Below are 23,905 nucleotides of genomic sequence, written 5' to 3' on the forward strand. Positions count from 1 at the left end.
GGCGGGAGCCCGCGCCCAGCCCTCCGCGCCATCCTCCTGCAGCCCCGGGCTGTGGCGTGCTGACGCCCCCTAGCCTGGCCCCGGGGCCAAGGGCATCCGCCGGCCTCCCTGAACTTCGGCATGGCTGGGTACCTCTCCCCCGCTGCCTACCTGTACGTGGAGGAGCAAGAGTATCTCCAGGCCTATGAGGATGTCCTGGAGAGGTACAAAGGTATGTGGCCCCCTGCGCTTGGCTGCGTGGTTAGTGACAGCTGGGTGACCGCTACCTCTCCTTAACCAGGGCCACCAGTGCGTGGGCACAAGTAAACAGGTGTCTGAAGCAGCCCTGGAAACCGACAAGGTGCTTTTGGATGGGATTCAGTACCCCAAAGCAGGGCTGGGGTGGTCGAGGGTTTGGAGACGCCCTTGGGTAGGCGGTGGAATGGAGGGGGAGGGAGGTCGGTTTCCAAGAAGCACACTGCGTTTTCTCCTTCTGTAAAAGCTCTTAAGCACTAAGCATTACCATAATTCTTCCTGGGAGGGTGGATACCATTACTTCTCCATGAGATTTCCAAAGCCTCGCTGCTCCAGCCTGGCGTAGGCTTGTGTTATTGAATACATCATTACTACATAATTTTTCTTGAAAATTTGTGCTTATTTTAAAAAGTTTATCGTTCGTGACTATATTATATACCTACTCTGATGTAGCAGAAAATTATTTTATAACATGCTAAATACTTTTGTGAGTTGGTTGTAAATTTCCATGTAAAGAAGTCATTTTGAGATGCTTTTCTGCTAATCATTTAGGTTTAGAAATTTCTGTGCCAGCTACATAAATATGGTTATCTAAGTATTAAGTTTGCTTTGACTTTAAAGTTAAATATATTAGGCAAAATAGAAACCGCACTTTCTCACAGTGGTTCTTTCTGTATCTTCAAATGTATTTTAAGTGTGTATGTACTGACTTACCTTTGTGACTGCAGAAACACTACACACCCATGTATTTGTGAAGAGGGCTCACAAATACATATAAAAGACAGTGGTCTGTTTCATATGTTGGACCTAAATGCATCTTTTGAATATTTGCTTTGGATTTAGTAACTCGATTTCTGTTAATTGAATGAGATTATATGGTTGAGTAAAATGCATGTATTTTCCTGTTAGAACAAATTAGAAATATAAAATCCAAAACTGAATAACACAGTTATCTCAAGCTTAAGGTCTGTCCACAATTCCATTTTATCCCTTCCTAGACTATATTTTGTAACCGAGATCTGTAGAGTCCACATGGAAGTTTTTAAACAGCACAGCTGGAATTCCTTTGTGCCCAGGCTCTATTGTGAATAACACAGCTCTGAGCAAGTGCAGTCATATTTTGAGCTAACTCATATTTGTGGCATTTGTTTGTGTGTGTATAATGTATTAAGATATGCTTCTGTCTTTCCATCTTAAAATAAGGTTCTTACTCACTTGTCTCTAGAATGTTAAAAATAAGAAATTGCACTGTATGCTTTCCAACTATAAATTCAGAAAAAAATCAAAGGATCTACAATATATATGTTTTATACTTTTGAAAAAATTATAGCTGTATAATTTCTTTGTTGCATTCAGCATCAGTGATAGGTGGGTAACCTAGGTGACTGAAAGCAGGAATAACTGTAATACTGATTTTTGAAGTCTTGAAGAAGCAGACATTGTTTCAAAGCTTGTCTTTATTTGTCCTAAGTAAAGCAGAAAATTAGGGATCTGTAGCCACTCTGCTTCTCACTTCATGTCATTTTAATCCTGCCCTTACTGCCGTTGTCAGTTTTGTGCTTAAATAGACTTCTTTAGACATTTTGCCCAAGATTTCACTGAAAGAAGTGAGGGGTAGTTCCCATATTTTCTTTGTGGTTTTGAAACGCTTAGGTCATCAAATTGCACTGGGCTGTACAGATGTTCTATATTTCATTTAGCCCTGGAAAGGAAAAGAAGCTTGTTGGCCAGTGTATTCAATGAAAAGCTGGAGACCCGGAGAACCCATTGTTTCCTGATGTGTTTTGAAGCCAGTTTTGATTTCCCATCGGTGTCCAATACGATGACTTCACTACAGTGCTTATTATCCCAGTGACTCGCTATAGGGGCTGATCTAATCAGAAAAGAATTGTCTGCTTTAAATAGGGAGTGCCAGTTTGTTAAACTTTCAGAGAACAGTTTTCTGAAATCATGCATTGTTCAACATATTTTATGTTCCTGTTTGAAGAGAGGTTATTTTAATTTTGATTTCTGACAGTCCTTGGTTACCGAATATCTTCTCACTCATCTGGACCGTGTCTGGGTTGCTCAGCTGCTGAGTAGTGTAAGTGGAGCGAATTGGAAATCGGCCTGTCGTCAAAATGTAGAACTGCAATAATCTATGAGTATTAACTTTGGAAGTTGAGAGTTTTGTTAGGCCTAGTCCTCAGACAGCCTGGGAAGGTCTCACACAGGGCAAAAGTAGACAAAAAGAATAGTGGTAAGTGAGCCCTAATTTTTAATGGTGTGGTTATTCTTGTGTGAAGCTTTGGTTCTTCAGATTTGAGTAAAAATAGACAACTGTCTACTGAATTAGATTAGCACGGAAGAAGTTGCTTGCTACAAAGAAGGGGGCATGCATGCAAATCTCAAAGCCAGTTCTTGCCTTCTACCTTGTTGGGTCAGGGTCTCTCTTATTTCTGCTGTGCAGTGTACTTCAGGTTAGCTGTCCTATTGAGTTTCTGGGCAGTTATCCTGTCTCTCTTCCCATCTTGCCACAGGAGTGCAGGGATTACAGGTGTGCTCTGCTTCATCTGGGGATGGAACTCAGGTTGTCAGGTCTTCAAGAACAAGTGCTTTTACCAGTGGAACCATCTTGCCATCTCCTGTTCTGTATATTTTAGAATGAATTTGAGAAATGATAACTTTTCTTCATCCAACAAAATGGTGATTCTTCCATTGATCTGGAAATTTGTTGTCCCCAAACAGCTATCATGGAAACACTATACTCTGTGAAAGCTCATGGATGAATTGGTTACTTATCCATAGTATTGCTAAAAATTCCTTATGCATCTTAAAACATTCAGGTTCGTTCATTTAAATGTGTCAGTTTGGTGATGCTAGTTTTCTGGCCCAACAGTGTTATTTAGGCGGTGACTGTAAGGAGGAGTGATGAGAACAGTTATTGTTTTGTTATTTTGTAGTAAGGCAATGAAGCTTTTGTCTTTCTGCCTTTGGGTCTGGTGGGTCCCGAGAGCTTGGCGTTGTGGGGAGCTGTAGTGTTTGACCAAAGCCTCATGATGACATTGGAGCTTAGGAAAACATCTGAGGCTGTGGAGGCGGTACACAGATGGAGTATCCAGACTGTCTGCTCCATTTTGTTTTGGTTCTGTGTCTGAGTATAGACATGGCGAGAACGTAGCACAGTCACCCGATTCTCTTAACCCATAAGCAAAAGTGAGAAGACGATTTTCAGTTTAGAACACCTATGATTTCATATGAATTAAAAAGAACCCAAGTGCTTCTGTCACATGGATGCCTCTCTCTGTAGTGGTTCTGAAGACAAAACAGAGACTTCTGTGCCCATTTCTCAGCTCTTAGTAATTCTGTGATTATATTCTTCCTGCTTTCAAAGAGGACTTTCAGGCATTGCTTCTCCAAGTGACCAGGCAAACAGTACTTTTCCCCCTCCTCTCTTGGATTATTAATTATTATTATTATTGTTATCATTATTATCTTTTTGAGACAGGGCCTCCTTGTAGTCTCAGCTGGCCTGGAACTCACTATGTAGACCAGACTGGCCTCAGTCTTGCAGAGATCCCTCTGCCATTGCCTCTTGAGTGCTGGGATTAAAGGCGTGCCCACTATGCCTGGCTTGGATTCTTCTTTTCATTGAGGGGAGGAGGGTGTTTGTGTGCACAGGTGTGGGTAGGCATGTGTGTGGAGGCTGGAGGTCAACCTCAGATGCCATCCTCAGGTACTGTTCACCTAATTTGTGAGACATTTTCTTATAGGAATATCTCGGAGTGCTTGTATTCAGCTAGGCTGATTTACTGGTCAGCAAGCTATGGGGAATCCACCTGTCTTCACCCCACCTCCCATCACCCCCCACCCCGGAGTGCTGGGATTACAGACACATGCTGGGCTAGGATTACAGACACATGCTGGGCTAGGCTTTTTGTTTGTTTGTTTTGCTATGTTTTTTGAGCAGGGTCTCCCTCTCTGGGAGACAGGGTTGGAACTTGCTATGTAGACCAGGTTGCCCTCGGATCTCATAGTGATCCACCTACCTCTGCCTCCCCAGTGCTGGGATTAAAGGTGTGAACGACTATGTCTGGCTGGGGTAGAGCTTTTTATGTGGGTGCTAGGAACTAAAATCAGGTTTTCATGCTCTCATGGCAAACACTTTACCCCACTGAACTGTCTCCTCAGCCCCTTTGGGACACAGTTTTATTTGCTGATGTTTTCTACCCTACTTTTGTGTGTCCTAGAAAGGAAGCTAATAAATCAACTTGGGTTATGTGCTATAGGGAAAGCTTTGTGTTTAGGGTCAAATTAGTTTTTGTTAGCTAGGAAAATTAGGTGGGGAGACTATCCTGACTGTCCCATGTCACTAGTGTGACCATGTAGTCCATGGCGAAGAGAATGAATGATGGAGGGTTATGTTGGGTCAGATTGGAGATGGGCTTGAATGCCATACCCAGGACCACAGTTTGGCTTTCATTCCTATTAGGAAAGTGGTGAGCATTGGGCAGAAGGGAGGGAAAGGAGACAGGTTAAGGTTATAATGGTTTTTAAATTAGAAGGTTTTGAATTTCTAATTTTCACAGCTCACTTAACAACCACTGCCACTTTATGAGCATGAAAACTGAGGGTCAGCGAAGTTAATTCTCCTGAAATTGTTTGGCTTGTCGGTGGTAACAGTTACATCTGAGTTTTGAGTATATATTTGACATAAAATGTGTATTTTGAGTGTCATATATTGACAAGTAGATGTGCAAAAATATTTTTATGGGAATGTTTTATTGGGAATCTGATTAGGATTAAATCTAGAATTAAATGGATGCATGACATAAAAATTGGTTTTTTAAAAATCCATAGAAATTATTTCAATTAAAACACTAAGATTTTAGAGCTTGAATATTAGATTTATTTTCTGAATTATAAAATTTAGTTGTTAGCTATCTACAAATGGAAATAAAATTTTAATATGAGCTTTGATGTTTCTAGTATATATTTAGATTGACGAATCATTGAAAAGAATTACATTCTGGTAGATGTTAACAGTGCATGTAGCGGCTTTGATACATGTCTGAGGTGCTTCCTAGATATGTAAAGAGACTCAACAAAGTCCTTTTCCTAGTGGGAGAATATATTTGCCAGTGGAGCCTAATATTAAAGACGTTGTACAAAGATACTGTTGTCACAGGGCATTAAAAACATGTTCCTGTATTCCATACTTACCCATGGCCAATATCATCATGTTTGTCTTCTTGATTTTTGGGTATGAAATAATCCTTTGTAGCTTATTTATCCCACTTTATTAACTCAGCAGGAAAGGTAAAATAGGGCATGTGAAATATTCTGAGCAGTAGAGAAGTGAGTGAAATATACATAAGAATTAAAGTCTTCTGGCTCATTGAGGGCCAGCGACTTATTTTGTCAGTCTTATTTTTTAGAGCAGATTTAGGTTTAAGGAAAAACTGGAGTAGAAAATACAGAGTTCCTATATACTGCCTCCCTTCTCCCAGAATTTACTCTCCTGATGGGTATGAGTCCATTTGTTATAATTGATGAGCTAGTACTAATATGTTATTATTAACCAAGATCAATGGTTCACAGTAAATTTCATTCTGTTGTATAGTTCTGTGGGACAGTTATGTAATGTGTCTATCATTAAAGTACCACACAGAATTGGTTTTCTATTTAAAACTCATGTGTGGTATGGGGCTGGAGAGATGGGTCAGTGGTCTTGTTTCTCTTTCTCTGGTTTTGCCTCTTCTGGAATTTTATGTGATTGGAATCCTATGGCGCATCTCTTCACACTGGTTTCTTTCACTTAGTGATGTTCTTGTGTCTTCTTATTTTTTGTTTTTGAAGACAGGATTTCAGTATGTAGATCAGGCTGTCTTGGAACTTGTGATGTAACCTGAGCTGGCCTCAAACTCTTCCTTCTCCATCCTAAGTCTCCTCTGCACTGGGATGGAAGGTGTGGGTAGCCATGCCTGGCATGCACTCCATGTCCTTTTATGACTTAAACACATCTCTTTACTACTGAGTACCAGTTCATTCTCCAGTGCACCACATGGAATGGGGGGGGGCGTGTCTTGCTTGTCCTTTTTTTTTTTTTTGTCATCCTTTAGAAAGCTACTATAAACATTTGTAGGTGTGGTTTTGTGTGGACATAATTTTTCAATTCCTTTGAATAAAGGAATGAAATTAGTGGATCTTAAGTTATTAGTTTAGCTTTCTAAGAAACTGCTACTTTTCTTCTAAAGTGGTTGTCCCATTTTCTATTCCACCAGCAGCGAGAGAATGGAATTCTGTTTTTCAAGCTTTGGTCAGCATTTGGTTCTTGTCTTAATCCATTTTGCGTTTGCTCTAACAATTCAGAAGACTGGCTAATTTATAAAGAAAAGAAGTTTATTTTTGTTCATTGTTCTAACTAGGTTGAGGTAGGCACATCTGGGCCCTTTCTGATGAGGGCCCCCATGCTGCCTCAGCTATGGCAGAGAGGCAGGAAGGGAGAACTTGTGCGAGAGAGAATGGGAGAGGTGCCCAGCTCACTGTAACAACCTATTCTCATAACTAATCCCATCCCACGTGGTACCCCCTTGGCCTACTCACCTACAAGGGCTGTGCCTGCTGGCTCTGCTGCATTGAAGAATGAAACCTCAGTGGGAGGACGTTCAAACCATGACAGTGCTGTCATTATTTGTATTGGTTGGCTTTGGTTGTCAACTTGACACTGCTGAGAGAGGGAACCTCAATTGGGGGATTGCTCCATCCTATTGGCTTGTGGGCATGTCTGTGGGACATTTTCTTGGTTGTTGAATGATGTGGGAGGGCCCAGCCCACTGTGGGCAGTGCCACCCCTGGGCAGGTGGTTCTGGGTTGTATAAGAAAGCAGGCTAAGCACAGGCCAAGGGAGTGAGTCAGTAAGCAGGGTTCTTCCATGCTCTGTTGTTCTAGCTTGTTTCTCTATTGCTGTGATAAAACACTCTGACCACTACCAACTTGGGGAGGAAAGGGTTTATTTGTCTTACATCTCCAAGGTCACAGTTCATCAGGAAGCCCAAGGTAGGAACTCAGGGCAAGAACCTGGAGGAAGGAGCTGATGCACAGGCCATGGAGGGTCACTGCTTACTGACTTGCTCCCCTGGCCCCTGCTCAGCCTACTTTCTTATGCAACACAGGCCTACCAGCCCAGGCACCACCCACAGTGGGCTGGGCCCTCCCACATCACTCAGCAATCAAGAAGAAGCCCAGACCAATGGAGGCAATTCCCCAATTGAGGCTCCCTCTACCCAGGTGTGTCAAGTTGACATAAAAGCTATCCAGCGCATCTATGCTTCAACTCTGACCTCCAGATTCCTGCCTTGAGTTCCTGCCCTGACTTTCTTCCATGATGGATTGTAAACTGTAAGGTGAAATAAACCCCCTTCCTGAGTTGGTTTTGGTTAGTGTTTATCATAGGAATAGAAAGTGAACTAATACACTGCTTCATGCTTCAGCTGTGTTCATTGTTCTTTTAATTCACAGTTGTTTGTCTTTTTGAGATAGGGTCTCTCTGTAGCCTCAACTGGCCTGAAACTCACTATGTAGACCAGGCTGGCCTCAATCTCACAGAGACCCACCTGCCTCCCGAGTGCTGGGATTAAAGGTGTGCACCACCACACCTGGCTTATTTGCTTTTTGTATATCTTCTTTGATGATGTGTCCATTCAGATCTTTTGCTGCCTTTTTTGGTGTGTAAGAAAGCAAGATCAGACTCAGCTCAGGCACTTGAATGTGCTAGTCAGATTCTCTGTCACTGAGCTGCACCCCCACCCAGCCTTCACTTTTTATTTGGTTATTTTTATTTTCTTCTTGTTGACTTTTTATCTTTTTATTTTTCCTGGCGCTGAGGACCAAACCCAGGGCCTTGTGCTTGCTAGGCAAGCACTCTACCGCTGAGCTAAATCCCCAACCCCCTTGTTGACTCTTTAAATATTTTATTTATTTTTTTTATTTTACGTGTATGAGTGTATTGCTGGCATGTATGTGAGTGCACCCGTGTCATGCAATGCTGCAGAGGTCAGAAGAGGGCTTCGGATTCCTCTGGAACTGGAGCAGATGGTTTGTAGCCATCATGTGGGTGCTGGGAATTGAGTCCAGGTCCTCTACAAGAGCAGTCATTGCTCTCAACCGTTGAGTCATCTCTCCAGCCCCCTTTGTTGACTTTTTAAGGGGATCTTTGTACTTACTTTGGATATGCATCCTTAGAGACGCATGTTTTTGAAAATGGTCCATAACCTTCTTATATCACTACCTCTTTTCGATGTCATTGTTTAGTCTCTCTTTGTATGTGTATGTATATGAGTGCAGGAGGGTGTCCATACAGGGAGCACAAGAGGATGTTGGGTGTTCTGTTCTATGACTCTTGCCTTATTCTCTTATTGTACCTGGAACTAGGCTGACAGGCAGTAAGCCTCAGTGATCCTCCTGTCTCTGCAACCCACAACACTGCTTTGTTTTTTTTTTTCTAATCAGTTAATTACTTTTTATTTTATGTGTATGAGTGTTTTGCCTCCATGTTGTACAATACCCATGGAGGCCAGAAGAGGGATTCAGATCTCCTGGAACTGGAGCTATGGATGGTTATTAGCCACCTTGTGGGTGTTGGGAACCAAACCTGAGTCTTCTGAAGAGCAGCAAGTGCTCTAACTGATGAGCCATCTCTCCAGCCCTCCCTCATTTTGCTTTGTTTTTGTTAAAGGCCACTCATAGCTTCTTACATAGGTGCTGTGGATTTGAATTCAGGTCCTTTTCATTGCGTATCAAGTGCTCTTATCCTCGGAGCCATCTCCATAGCCTCCTTTGCTATCTTTGAATGACTGTTACATAGATGTTTTTTTTAAAGTAAAAAAGTGCCTGGCTATCCTTTCATGTGGTCACAGTCTTCTGTATATTATGTACTATGATTTGGCTAAGTACACTGAGTATAGTGCCTACTTCAGAGAGAGTGTGTGGGATTCAGAGCTCAGCGACCTGACTGTTTGCTCTGGTATCTGCATATGCTGCTGCAGCAGTTCATATATCCAGTTAGTTGGCAGCTATGATGCTTTATAACACTTGAGTCTAAAATTAGTTGAACTCTTCTATTTTAAGGGTAGACTGAAATTAGTAGTCCACGTCCTGTAAAACATGTGAACGTTAAACTCTCAGGATACTGATTTATTGTTTTAAAAATATAATCAGTAGGGTTAGATGGAAAAGAGCTTGTTTCGATTTTTTGGAATTTTTTTATTACAGTAATTAAATTATAGCTCAGATATGTGTATAATACAGTCATAAGAACCCAGTATTTTATGCTATTGCCCCTTACAGTTGATAATGCTTTTATGTAAACATGTTTATTTTTAAGATATGATTTGAGTTAGAGAAAATTACGATATTTTCCCATAGCATATTTTAGATCCTCAGCCCCTAAGTATTTATCAGTGTTGCAGCTACCATAAAAAGGATGAATGATTAAAGCAATATTTGGTTGTTCATTTTTGTGATCTTCACCATAGTAACAAATGAGAGATTATTGAAAATACTTAGTATATAACAAACTGAGCCAGTTTGGATTTGATTTTAATCCTTTAACATTAATTATTATATGTTCTTACAGCATACATGTAAAGATCAGAGGACAACTAGTGGGAGTCAGTTCTCTCCTTCTAACCATATGGGTTCTAGGATTGAAATCAAGTGCCCTTACCCATGCCATTTCATTATCTCTAGGATTTGATTTTGCAATCAGTATGAATTTTATGCCCAGGCTTATGTTTATTGAAGGCATTTTTCAGTGTTGCTTGAATGTCCTTCAGTGATCTCAGACGTTATAACAACTTAGTTATCATAGGTACTTTGTAATCTTTATTCTTTTCCTTTGACTGTTGTATAAACAAGGCTGGAGGAGCCTAAATGGTGCAGACATGCTGGTCCATGCCTATAGTCCCCATACTCTAGAGGCTAAGGCCAAAGGATCCCAAGTCTGAGTCCAGCCTGGACTAGATAGTGGTGAGACCCTGTTTCTAAAGAAAAACTAAAAACAAAAAGAAGTTACAAGAATTAAGATACAAGGAGAATGTAGCTATTTTGTGGGAAAATAACTGTGTACCCAATGCCTATCCCATTACATTTAAAAATTGCACAGAGATTTAAATTTGTATTTCAATAAAAGTAAAATGCAACAATAAATATAGTCACTTTTATAATTGGTATTCCTTTGAGAACATTCAACGAGCATTGTTTCCAACTTTTCTCCTAATTCTGATCAGCAGTTAATCTATTATATGCTTCAGTTAAACATACTACCATATAATATACCCCCTCCTGCAGCCCCATTATATTTTTTCCTTGGTTATTTCCATAGAAAATATGGGAAGGGACAAAGTATTTGTAGCTGGGAGGAGAGCTGTTCTACAAATTGGAACCTGTAGTTTAATTCTAGTTACTTAGTGATTGTAAACTTAAAAACTGTGCAAAGGAACCAGAACCTCCAGATGGGAGACCACAGAGTTTGTGAGGAAGGGACCAGGTCTACACCAGGCAGAATGGGATCTTAGAATCCAGAGGTCTCATAAGCGGGGCTGACCTTTGAAGCAGGGTAGAATTTCTGTGGGGAGGAGGAGGCTTTGTGTTGTCTGGTGTGGCTAGATGTTGTAGGCAGAGGTTTTCTCCCTCATTTAATTTGGACAGTATGAGCTTATACTTCACTGTTGCACTATAGGAAAAATAATGCCTCAGTGTTTTAGTCAGTATTTTAATAAAACCAAACAAATCTCCCTGTAACCTCAGCTGACCTGGAATTCACTATGTAGGCCAAATTGGCTTTGATCAGATCCACCTGCCTCTCCCTCCTATGTGCTGGAATTAAAAGCATGTGCCACCATGCCCGGCTTTTTCTTTAAATTAAAAAAAATTGTATTGATTGGAGCATTTCATGCAATGTATTTTGATCATGTTTAAATCCTCCTAAATATAATTTGTTGTTGTTAAGGTTCATTTTTATTTGTGTATGTATGTGTATATTTGTGCAGGTACCTTCAAGGGCCAGGAGAGTGTTGGATCCCCTGGATCTGGACTTACAGGTAGTTGTGAGCTGCCCCTTGTGGGTGCTGGTAACCGAATGTGGATCATCTGCAAGAACAGCAAGTGCTCTTTTGTGGGGAATGACTTTTATAAAATGGACATAGTCTGGGACTGGAGAAATAGCTTAGTGGTTAAGAGCACTAGGTGCTCCTTCAGAGGACCTGGGTTCGAATCCCAGCATCCACTTGGTGGCTAACAACCACCTGTAACTCCAGTTCCAGGGGATCCAATGCTTTCTTCTGGCCTCTGTGGGCATTGCACTACATGAGTGCACTTACATACATGCAGGCAATACACTCGAACATATAAAATAATAGAAAAAATTTTTAGAAATGGACATAGTCTGAACTAATGATTTTTTAATTAACCCTAGCAAACCCATATACTCTTGTGTCTTGTGACCTCAGCACCTGATCTAGTTTCTTGAGAACTTCAGTTTGGTACTCCACCCAAAAAGATAATGGATGAATGTGGGTACGCTTGAGGATAGACATATCAAAGCACCGAAAGTAAGCACACGCATCTCCATTGCACATAGTGGAGATTGGAAAGGACCCGTGACCTTGGGTAAATGATGTTTTGTGGATCTGGGGATGAAAAAGCTGAATGGTCTGTTAAGATGAGGGTGGAGCTAAAGCATATACTTCCCCAGTTGAAGCTGGAGAAACCATTTTGTATAAAATTATGGGCAGGGCCAGGTCAGGAACTCTAGGGCAGAGTTCCAGAAACAGTTTCAGAATTCCAGAGACAGTTCCATCTGAGTAGTTCCAAGAGTAAGATGGTTCCAAGAGATCTCTAGGGGAACGAGTGTCCTCCAAATTCCAGCCCACTCTTTAAAACTAAATTTAAGAGTTAGGCTATTTTTTCAGGTGATCGTAATGTCAGCATAGTAATGCCACATGCTCAACTGCTAAGCCATTTCTCCAGCCCATGAACAGGAAATTTTATGCTCCCTTTAAAAAAAATTATTATTTTTATTTTATGTGTATGCGTGTATTGCCTGCACGTAGGTAAGTGCACCTGTGTCGTGCAATGCCTGTGGCGGTCACAAGAGACTGTCAGATCCCCTGGGTCTGGAGTTTCGGACAGTTGTTAGCTGCCATGTGGGCGCTGGGAATATACCCAGGTCTTTTGCAAGAACAAGCAGTGTTCTTAACCACTGAGCCATCTCTCCAGCCCCTATGCTCCATTTTAAGGAATACTGTTTTACAATACATACACTAGAGAAATAACTTTTAATCATGGCTCAGCATAAAGGCAAAGACTGAGTGAGACACTTTTTTGCATGGTATCAGTCTGAATTGAATGTCTGTCTGGAGACTAGAATTCTGGCCTGTTGGCCAGTTATTCCTGTAAGTAATCATGGCCCATCCTTACATGCTCTCAACGCTGTTATTCTGTCTCTTTCCCTCCTTTTTGGTGGACAGAAGAGGTACTTCTGTTGGCTGCATCTCAGTCTCTACCTAATGAAAGAGTCAAGAATTAGTGGAGATTTAGTAAAGAAAAGGCTTGGAAAAGGCAAAGCATGGTGGGAGACAGAAGCATCAATGCCAGTGAGAGTCTGCAGGGAGAGTGGAGCTGCAGCATCCATGGTCCATTTGCTGCCCACGTGGTTCAGACACCATGATGATAAAGTGCATGCAGCAGGCCTTTCAGGGTTGTGGAGCTTTAAGAAATAGATTATGTTTAGTGTAGATTAAAATTATGGGCTGGAGAGATGGCTCAGCAGTTAAGAGCACTGGCTGTTCTTGCAGAAGACCTGGGTTCAAATCCCAGCACCCACATGGTGACTAACAACCTCCCATAACTCTAGTTCCAGGGGATCCAATGCCCTCTTCTGTCCTGCATGGGCATTTCATGACATGGATGCACTTACATAAGAGCAGATATTTACACTCATACACATAAAATTTTTAAAAATTGAAATTATGACAGGCAATTAAAAATATTCCCCCTTGTAGAACTAAGCAAGTTTGGCTGTAGCTCTTCAATCAGGATGGCTGTTTCCCATTCCCATGTAGCAATATGATTCAGGCTTCAGGTAACAGATCCAGGCCACTGACCACCCCTCCCCATGGTCAGCCTCTGAGGACCTTCTGAAATCTGGAACCTTCCCTTCTGCTGTGGATCAGAACTGGGGAGAGAAGATTGGAGAGGAATACGATGATGTATGACCTGAACGCTAACATTTCAGAATGCAGGCGTGGCAGTGGAAGGGTGGATGGGCCTGTGTTGTGTGTGGGTACGTGGAGGGTTAAGGTGGAAAACAGCCATGGAAGGAGGGGGACCTTATCCATAACTTGGTGTTTCTGGGGTGGTTAGGAGACAGGCTCTTAAAGGTTCACTGTAACCTGACTCCATTCTTCATATTTCGGGGCCTTATCCACAATCCTTATATTCTTTGTTCCCTCCTCCTCCTCTGTTCAGTCATGTGAACTGGCTATCACCGTTTCTCCAGTTCCTTACATGATAGTAGCAGTTAAGTCTATACTTGGGAAGGATTGAATTTGAAAAGGGTGTCTCCAATAAGAATGTGTCTGATGCAAGAATTTGTTAAACATAATTTTGGGGTGTGGTGTGGTTACACATGCATTTAACACCAGCATTGAGGAGGCAGAGGCAGGCAGGTCTCTGTGAGTTTTAGGCCAGCCTAGTTGACATAGGGCGTTCCAGGCCAGCCAGGACTACACAATGAGACCCTGACTCAAAAAACAAACAAAGAAACAATCCCCAAAACTCCCAAAATGAAAGTTATTCTAGAGCTACTATAAAATATTAGTATATACTGTATATTGATAATTTCGATGCCCTACTTTTAAAATTAAAGTGTATAACTTTGTATTAGTCTAGATTATCTAACCTTCTGTTAAACTGAACAATTTTAAAAATATTTTATTTTAGTTTTATATATACACACACACAAAAACATACACACAGGTGTATGTTGTGTGTGGGTCTATGAATGTGAGTACAGTGTCTGTGGAGGCCAGAAGAGGGTGTCAGACCCCCTGGTGCTGGAGTTACAGGGAGTTGTCAACTGTCCCATGTGGGTGCTGGGAACCAAAATTGTTGGTTCCTTCCAAAGAACAAGAAATACTCTACTGCTGAGCCATACTGCCAGTCTCTTAGACTGAATTTTTTAAGGACTCTCTAGTTGGTTGTTTAGAATTTATAAGTAAATTTCTATAGTATAACTCACTCACTGATTAGTTGGAGACAACTAGCAATTTTTTAAAAATTATATTTATTTTATGTTTATGAGTATGTTACCTGAGTGTAGGTAGGTGCACCTGTGTTATGTGGTGCCTGTGGAGGTCAGAAGAGGGTTTTGGATTCCCTGGAACTGGAGTTACGGATGGTTGTTAACTGTCATGTGGATTCTGGGAATCGAACCTGGGTCTTCTGCATGAACAGCCAGTGTTCTTAACTGCTGAGCCATCTCTCCATCCCCAAGTAGCAAGTTTTTGACAGTGGGAGATTCTAAGGAGAAACAGAATTTTAGAAAAAAATTAGAAGCAGTGGTTTTTAAAAATGTCATTTACCCCATGATGGGGGACATTGCCCCCTCTAGGCATCATAGGCTGGAAGAAAAAAATAATCATCAGCCCCACCCAGCAGTGAATCCTGTGAACTATAACAACAGACTGGCAAGATATCCTCACTGTTGCAATAGTGGCATGGGTATTAAGGGAATAAGCAGCCACTCTTTCATTGGATTTAAGGTCTGCTTCACAGAATGGGGCCCAAACTTGACATTGATATCAGGCTTGGGATACTGAGGCTAGGAATCTGAGGCTAGACAGGTCACAGGGCATAGGGGAGAGCCCAATGCTAGTTTTCTACCAAATAGTTACAGTATTAAACTGACTCCCCAATGACTTATTGTTATACCCATAGATTAATGCCAGAAGAGGGCATTGGATCCCCTGGAACTGAAGTTAGAGACAGTTGTTAGCAGCCATGTGGGTGCTGGAAACCAAGTCTGGTTCTCTGTAGAGCAGCCAGTGCTCTTAACTACTGACCCCTCACTCCAGTCTTGCTATATTTGACATTTGAAAACAAATATTTTTTTAATTTATAGAATAAATACCGTTGGAAATAAAGTGGGATGCTTAAAAGAAGAAAATTATAATTTACATGCATATGAAATACTGTTGGATATGGAAGAGATTCCTTTATGTGGTTCTTTGTGAGGTGTATGTGCATGCAGAGGCTAGAGGTTGATGCCAGGGGTCTTGTTCCACCGTGCCACCTTAGTTTTTGAGTCAGGGTCTCTCACTGAACCTGGAACTCATGAATTCAGCAAAGCTCCCTGGCAGGTCAGCCACTGAACTTCAGAATCTGCCTGTCTCCAGTTCCTTAGCCCTGAAGTTACAGAAAAGCCTTCAGCTTTTACCTAGATGCTGGGGATCTGAACTCACATCCTCATACTTGCATAGCAACCACTTGACCTACTGAGCCATCTCCCTAGCCCTCCTTCACGTGAATATGACAGATAATTTGTAAGCATCATTGTGGGTAGTAAGTGACATAGACCAAATGGACCATCTGGCACCTTTATAAACAGTTTTCAGCCTTATGGTTTTTATGTGGTTGTTTATAGCTGAGGAGATCTGTTAATGGCCTCAACTCTTGAATTTTTCCAAAGTCTGTTTCAGTCTATCTTTTGAGAGTTCAGTGGGTAGAGAGATACTGGCTTGAATAAGTCAGGCAATGGTTTCTAGGGTATTCCATCCTTACAGTACCTGTTTGTTTTGCTTCTTACCTAACTTTATTTTTAAATTTATATATTAAAAAAATCATAAAGCATTTTCAGAGTACTCATGACACCCACAAAGATGAACAAAGCTGATTTTGCATTTTCTTAGATCTCACAAGGTTTGTTAGGGGGAAAGCCTACAAGAATGGTTGTGAAGCAATGGCAGGGCTGAGCATGCAGGTAGAAGAGACCTCCAGGGCAGCTTAAGGTGCCCCTTTGCCTGACGAGGTCTCTGGGTCTGCACCCATACCCTGTCTCATGAAGTTTTATTTCCCAGCAAGAATGAAGGGATTTTAGCAGACTTGTATTTCTTTAAAATTCACTCCAGAATTAAAAGGAAGTGCCTAATTTAGGAGATGACATAGAAGCACAGTAAGGAAGAGGAAAGCGCATTCCATATTTAATAATAGTATTCTTGAATTCAGGGTCGAATACTTATGAAGTTTGGGAAACTGGAGAAAATAAGTCTTTTAAATATGTCTGCTAATACCATAATGTTCAATACATATATTTAATTTTTAAATTTATTTTTATTTTATGTGTATGAGTGATTTGCCTACATGTATAGTAAATGCACCCGTCATGCAGTGTCCACAGAAGTCAAAAGTGGGTGTCAGATCCCCTGAAACTGGAGTTTTAGGTGGTTGTTAGTTGCCATCTGGGTGTTGGAAACCAAATCTGGGTCTTCTGGAAGAACAGCCAGTGCTCTTAACCACTGAGCCATCTCTCCAGATTCTCAGTATATATAAACTCAGTTTGATAAATTGAGTGAATTTCTGCTCAGGGTTTTGGATTTTAAGTAATTCTGAATTGATTTTCTTAACTGAAGTCACTTTTAAACAATATTCTCCATGTTCAGTAACTAAATTAATTGTCAGCAACCCTAAAACTGCCAAGTAGTTCCAGTGGGAAGTAGCTTTTGTCATTTTTAGAGGGTACATATTGCCTTGCTTTGTGGTACATAATTTCGTTATGTAGGAAGACAAGCAAAATGAACTGTAGCCATAGTGGATAACAAGAGAAATTATAAGGAGACGATAGATTTGATTTAGATAAAAGTAAAGTAATCCTGGAACCGCAGGAAAGTGTCCGTGTAGCAGTTCAGAGGGGAAGTGGTCTTAGTGCCAAGTTCAGGGACAAGCTGGCTTTCACATTTTACACATTTGTTGGTAACTCACAGTGTTGCCCCACAGTGGTATTTGGAGACCCTTTGCCATTAGCTCCTTTAGGCATCGCTTGGGGCAGCACAAGCGCAGCAGCCTCAGGTATCTGGAAGGTTCCTGCTCCTTTTCTTCCCTTTTAAAGGTAAAAGGGTCTGAGAAATTGTTGCTGTTGTGAGCTTTTCCTTTTTCTTCAGGGACATTGCTCTGTTGAGTCTGCCTGCTCCTTTCTGGGAGCTCTTTCTTGGCCTTCAGGTAGTTTTCTTACACAGCGTGGAAGGACAGACCCGGCTCCTTTGATTTTGTTTTTCTGTCTGGCATGTTCTTGTCTACACTCAGATGAGCTGGCTCCCTGGCCTGACAGAACCTGGTGTCACCCCCCTCCCCATGTCCTCACCCCGCTTCCCCTGTGTAGCCTAGGAACTCCCCAGTTAGTCAGCTGGGGTAATAGCAAGGCTCAGCTTGCTTGCTTCCCCTTTCCCAAGAGGTCATTTATGCTTTCTGTTGTCCAGTGTCCAAAAATTGTGATTTCTTTAATTTTGTCTGTATTCTCAGCTAGTTGAGGAAGAGTAAATCCAGTACTTGCTACTCTACCATGCCCAGATGCACACTGCTCTTAAAAATGAAAAAGGCTTTTATGAACATAAAACTGACATTGATTTTCTTTTATTATAATTAGGTGGGCTATAGAATTGTTGACTAAAGATCTTCAAAGTCCTTAATATATAATTTATCTGTTACAGTTATAGCTAACTGACAACTATAATTTTTCTATTCTGTGGAAGGTCTGAAGCGAGCACGGCAAAAGTACAGGAAGAAACAGTGTGTATTCACCTTACTGTTAGGTCAGAAAATAAAAACGTTGTTCATGTATTTCCCCACTGACTTTAATATTTCTTTTTATATGGTATTTAAATTTGGATCAGTTTAATAACTATTATTACAGCAGGGCAGGCAGAGGGAAGAGATTCTCATTATGGTGATAGTACATTTGTATATAATAGAGTAGTCATAATGCTAAGATTGAATAATTTAGTACCTGCATTTTTATGCCTGAAAATTAGACTCAAAACTATTAAGTGCATAGAAGTTGTTAGCATCAGAGTTGTAACTGTAGCCCAGGTGTTCTCTTTTCTAGGTGAATGTTTTTTTCTACTTGATTTTGCTGCCCTGAGCCTGTGCACGCCTTAATCACCCAGAGAGGTGTACTGTACTTTCTCATCTTCCTGGTTCTGCAAAGTCAAGTCAATCTTGAAGGCCCTTCCAGCCTGCTTCCTCTTAGGCTTCATTCTGAACTGTGCAAACACTGCCATATTCTGACATGAATTGAAATGCTTAACTGGTCTCTTGAAACACGTTTCCTGTGCATGTATTCCATTAGGTCCTAACAGAGGACATATAGTGAGCACTTGGAAGGGAGGTGGGTACTTGACCATTATTTTGAAAGTTGATGTTTATGTTTCAGCTAGAGTGACTATGGGCCTGTTTGATTTGGGCTTGGGTTGTTAAATCATGTCAGAAGGTCCAAACAATTTGGGGAGCTGTGTGGACTATATTTGATGGGAGTGTGGCACTTAGCTTTTATTCATTAAATGGCCTAAATATTGAGCCCTGGCTGTTTGGCCTTGTTATTTATAAGGAATATTGAATCTCTCGGGCCTTGGCAATGTAGAAAAGGCAAAAAGCCACAGCCTGGTGCATAACCAAAGTTATGTGATCCTTCAGAGACACGGCTCTGAAAAGAAACCTGAGATTAGCTGGGCATGAGGGTGTGCACCGATAATCCTAGTACTCAGAAGTCAAGGCAGAAGGATCCAGAGTTCAAGACAGTTTGGCTTACCTAGACTGTCTGAAAACAAAACAGAACACACACATGAGAAAGAGAAACTTCTGGTTGTCAGTCTAGACAGCTAACATTTGGGTTTATTCCTACCCCACCAATGTTTTCCCCTGTTTAAAACACACACACACACACACACACACACACACACACACACACAAATTAAACTGAAGGAGAAAGAGATTATTTGTTGTAACATTCACTCTAATAGGCAGTGTTGGTCTGGTAAGCATTTGATAGCCACCTCTTCAAGGAAAAATGTCTTATTTATAGCATTTGCTCATCTCAGGAATATAAGGTGCCACAGACCTCCTGTCTTCTTAAAAAATGAAAATGCTTGCTAGATGTGGTGGTGCATACCTTTAATCTCAGCACTCGGGAGGCAGAGACAGGCAGATCTCTGAGATAGAGTCTAGCCTGGTCTACTGAGTGAGTTCTAGGCCAGCTGCGGCTATAGGAAGACCCTATCTCAGAACTGCCTCTCCCCCAAAACAGTGTTTTGCCCATGTTAATGACTCCATACTGATTTTTTTTAGCCTCTTCCTTCTGTTTCTTTCATAATAGCAATAGCTCTTATTTTTAAAAATCTGGCAGTTTTATCTAGAAGGAAATTCTATTAGTTTTCTACTGCTGCTGTGACAAATGACCAAAAATGAGTGGCTGGAACAACACAAATTAATTATCATATACATGTAGAGGCAGAAGTCTAAAATGGGTCTTATGGGCTTACATAAGGTGTATGCTACTTCTGGATGCTATGGGTTGACTTTTCTTGTTTCTTGAAATGACTCTTGTTGCTGGACTCACGACCACCTCCCTTCTACCTACCTCTCCTGGTGGCCTGTCTTTGCTGCTGCTGACCCTCTTACTTTCCTCTTATGAGGAGCCTTATGGTTACAGTGGGCCCACCAGGATACTCCAGGATAGTGGTCCCATTGCAAGGTCTTTGACTGAATCACATTCACAAAGGTCCTTTTGCCATGTATAGTAGCATAGGGCAGCACATTCATAAGTCCTGTGGATTAGGATTTGGGTTTTTCACAGACATGTTGTTTTACCTGCCACAGAAAATTTTAGAGCTTTGTGATAAAATACCATGTGGTATATCTTCCCTAATGGAGACCAGAGATGTATCTGAAACCTTTAGAATAATGGGCATGATTTTTGTAAGTATGTAACATTTGACTCAACAAAATAGGACAAGTTTGGCTAATCTGTATTATGCTATTGAGTAAAAAAAAAAAAAGTAAGAAAATACTAAGGCTATACAAAGCACTTTTTTCCCATAGTATTCTACCCAAAGTCATAAATTGCTATATAGATTGATATCTTGTATACATATGACGAATTCGTTTTGTCTTTATCAGATAGAAAGAAAAATTCAATCTGGGAAAGATTCTTAGATTTTTTTGGAAAGTCTTTGCTATTTTCTGAATTGATTTAAGTTATGAAGTTGGCTTAGAGCTGTTTAAATTCTTTTCATTCAAATTGATGAGATCAGCAAAGTTACCTGGAGACAAGCTGTCTAGAGTGAGAAATGGTACTCCTTATTTAAAGTTTTTTAAAAAATATTTTATCATTTTTATTTTATGTCTGTAAGTGTATTGCCTGCATGTGTGTAAGTGCACCTGTATTGTGCAGTGTCCACGGAGATCAAAGAGGATGTCAAGATTCCCTGGAACTGGAGTTATGGATGGTTGTTAGTCACCGTGTGGGTGCTGGGACCTGAACCTGGGTCTTCTGGAAGAACAGCAAATGTTCTTAATTTCTGAGCCATCTCTCCAGTCCTTGGTTAACATTTTTAGGAAGTAGTTTTCAGCTTTTCCTTTTGCCCTTCATTTAGGAAAGAATCTATTTAATTCCTTGTACTCTTCTTTGACAGGAATCAAAATATTTATATTTTCTGTAGTTCAGGAGTCTGGGCACCACTTAGGAGGTGAGTCTCTGTACATGATTTCTCAAGCTATAGCAGCACTTGGTTTTCAGAACAGTCTGAGAACAGAGCAAAGACTACAAGATTTTAGGTATCAAAGAAGTGAAAAAAATTAAATAGGAACATTATTGCTAAAAAACTGTACTTTATATAGTTAAAAGACCCTGAAAATCATATAAAAGCAAAAATAATACAGTCTTATATTTTAAAATTTATTTTTAATTTAAAAATTTATTATTTATTTTTATTTTATGTGTATGTGTTTTGCCTGTGTGTTTGTATAAGTACACCTGTGTCATGCAAAGCCTGCAGAGGCCAGAAGAGGGCGTCGGAGCCCCTGGAACAGGAATTACAGATGGTTGTTAGCTGCCATGTGGGTGCTGTGAATCGAACCTGGATCCTCTTGAAGAGCAGCCAGTGCTCTTAACTGCTGAGGCATCTCTCCAGTCCACAAAGGTCTTATTTTTAAAGTAGTTTTCTTCTACTTAGAATAAATCTATGAGCATTTGGAATTTTAAATTAAAGGAAACAGACTGTTCCAGCTGAGAATTTGAGGCCTGTTGACTGTTCCTCTCTAACTATCAGCACTTCAGCCCAGTGCATGGTAGGAGATTCCTTCAATAGTTTGTTTTGTAGATAAGACTTGTTAATAAACTTCTGGGATGCTTACAATGAGCTACCGGAGTGATTAGCAAACGGTGCTGTTGCTGTGCAGTTGAGCTATGGTAATACATTAGGGATACAGATGTGTGTCTTCTCAGGCACCCTGGTTTCACAGTGCTCTGCAGACTGTACCTGCTGGGTCCTTGTGAAGTGGGTGCAGCCTCTTAAGTGTTCAGTGGGGCCCATCAGGGGGCTGTGGAAACAAGTCTCGCTCTTCTCTAAAGGATTAGTTGAACATTTTCTGTAGATTTTTAGATTCATTAACCCCCTATTTCCTGTGACTGTGTTCACCTCATGTTATTGAACTGAATTCATAATTGGGAGCATACAAGTGTTAACTATGGAGTTGTAGGGAGAAAGGGACTGTAATATTAATGAGGTCAAGGAATGCTCACTTTGGGGTGTTTATTCTTTGACCTGAAAGTTGCCACTTTGGTTAAAACAGCCTTGTGCAGACATTTTATTGTTAGAACCTTAAATTCTCATGGAAAGCAGACGAAAGAAAAGTGAAATAAGTTATTCAATTCTTGTTTATTTTCAGTCAGGACATGAAACCACAGGTTTTGTAACAAATACTGACATTGTACGAAATAATCATTGTCTCCTAAAAGTCTGTGTTTATGTAGGTGACAGCAAGTACTTGTTAAGAAAGATTAAAATAAATCTTACATAACAGCCTTGTGGTGCTTTTCATTCAATATAGTGGATATTGTTTGCGTCATTATTGGACAAGATTTTTGAATGAGAAGGTGAGAAATCGAATATTTGCAATGTTTTATAACCTCCTGTTAGGGTCAGCTGTTCCTGTGTTACCTCACCTGCACTCTTGATGTCAGCTTTGAACCTGGGGGAAGAGGGAGTGCTGGGATTCCAGCCTCAGAGATATCCTCCATTCCCCTTTGTGGGATCATCTTTAAAGGGCATGTGCACAGACCTTTTACCCACTTCTAAAAGTGGAGCATGTCTACTGTGGTTTAAAAATTGCCTGAATTGGTCATACTCATTTTTGGAAAGAGGTGACAAACTAATGCCAGATAAATACAGTGCTTAGTGAATTTACCCAATGTAGGCATGATAAAGTTGTCCTTTTTGTAAAGACAGAATGGGTGTAAACATCTCATATTTCAAATTTCCATTTGAGGGCTGGAGGAATAGCACAGCCATTAAAGGCTAACAACCAAAACATCAAATTTCCACTTGTGTACATTGATGTGATGGGTAGCCATGAATAAAATAAGAACCAAATCTTTATATAGTGCATCTTAGGGGTTTGAGCACTGGATCCATTTTCTGTCCATATTTTGTTCCTTTCTTGACCATTCCTTTTTAGGCTGATATTTCTGTGAAACTTACTCTTGTAAAGTACTGTTTTCAAATTTTTTTTTATTCTAGGTAAGGTTTATCTGAGAACAGTTGGTCTTTGCCCAAGATTTACTTATTTTTTAATGTCTAGTGTTTTCCCTGCATGTGTGTAAGTGCACCATGTTGTACAATGCCCATGGAGGCCAGAAGAGATTGTTGGATCTCCTGTAACTGGAGTTATAGACTGTTGTTAGCCACTGTGTGGGTCTGGGAATCGAACCCAGGCCCTTTGCAAGAGCAGCCAGTACTCTTAACTGCTGATCCATCTCTCCAACCCCTGAGTACTATTTTAAATGCTTTGTATAAGCCACATTAACTGGTATAATAATATTGTGGTCACTGTCACCATCCCCATTTTACAGGTGAGGAGACAGAAAGGACAGTTGACTTGTTTAAGCCCACACATAGTAATCCTTCAAATCACACGGAACTCCACTGTTCATCACTTTTGGAACTCTACTGTTCCAGTTCCTTTGCAGTACTTTGATATCCTAAGGAAAATCATGAGCAAAGAGAATTTGTTTTCCATTTATCGACATTTTCTTTTGATGGCTCTTGTGTAGTGAATTAGGCTGAAAAGGTCACTGGACAGAGACTGCTATAGGAAGCTGCTACTTGGTGAACAGGACAGAGATGCGCATCAGTTAAGTGTTTGGCCTCTCCTTGACTTAACAGGAGACCAAGTCCAGCTCAGAAAAACTGGTAGTGGCAGGTGCTGTTTCTGTCACCAAGATCGTCTCTGCTAATTGTTAATGCAGTGACATCTCCAAATAGAAGCATTTTGTCATTCTCTGAATCTTTCCATTTGTGGAAGGATTTTGATCAGATTTCTTTTGCTTCTTAGCATCGTGTTTCATACAAAAATATCTTGT

General features: G+C 40.7%; 1 protein-coding gene across 16 annotated transcripts in view; it reads left to right on the forward strand.

The window, feature by feature from the left end:
- Nucleotides 1-23,905, forward strand: part of Dst (dystonin) — a 489,235-nt gene that overhangs the window by 141,291 nt on the left and 324,039 nt on the right. For 3 of the 16 annotated variants that reach the window (XM_029570113.1, XM_017801475.2, XM_008846514.3), the window contains exon 1: nt 121-211. The exons of 11 other annotated variants lie outside the window; for them this stretch is intronic. In XM_029570113.1, coding sequence (XP_029425973.1) covers nt 121-211 — 91 coding nt within the window. Of the gene's footprint in view, nt 1-105; nt 212-23,905 lie in introns of those variants that run through there. 2 more of the 16 variants (XM_017801477.2, XM_029570110.1) reach the window with 1 other exon arrangement.

The sequence above is a fragment of the Nannospalax galili genome, unplaced genomic scaffold, assembly GCF_000622305.1.
Source record: "Nannospalax galili isolate Female #2095 unplaced genomic scaffold, S.galili_v1.0 scaffold582, whole genome shotgun sequence".
In the NCBI taxonomy this organism is placed as follows: domain Eukaryota; kingdom Metazoa; phylum Chordata; class Mammalia; order Rodentia; family Spalacidae; genus Nannospalax; species Nannospalax galili.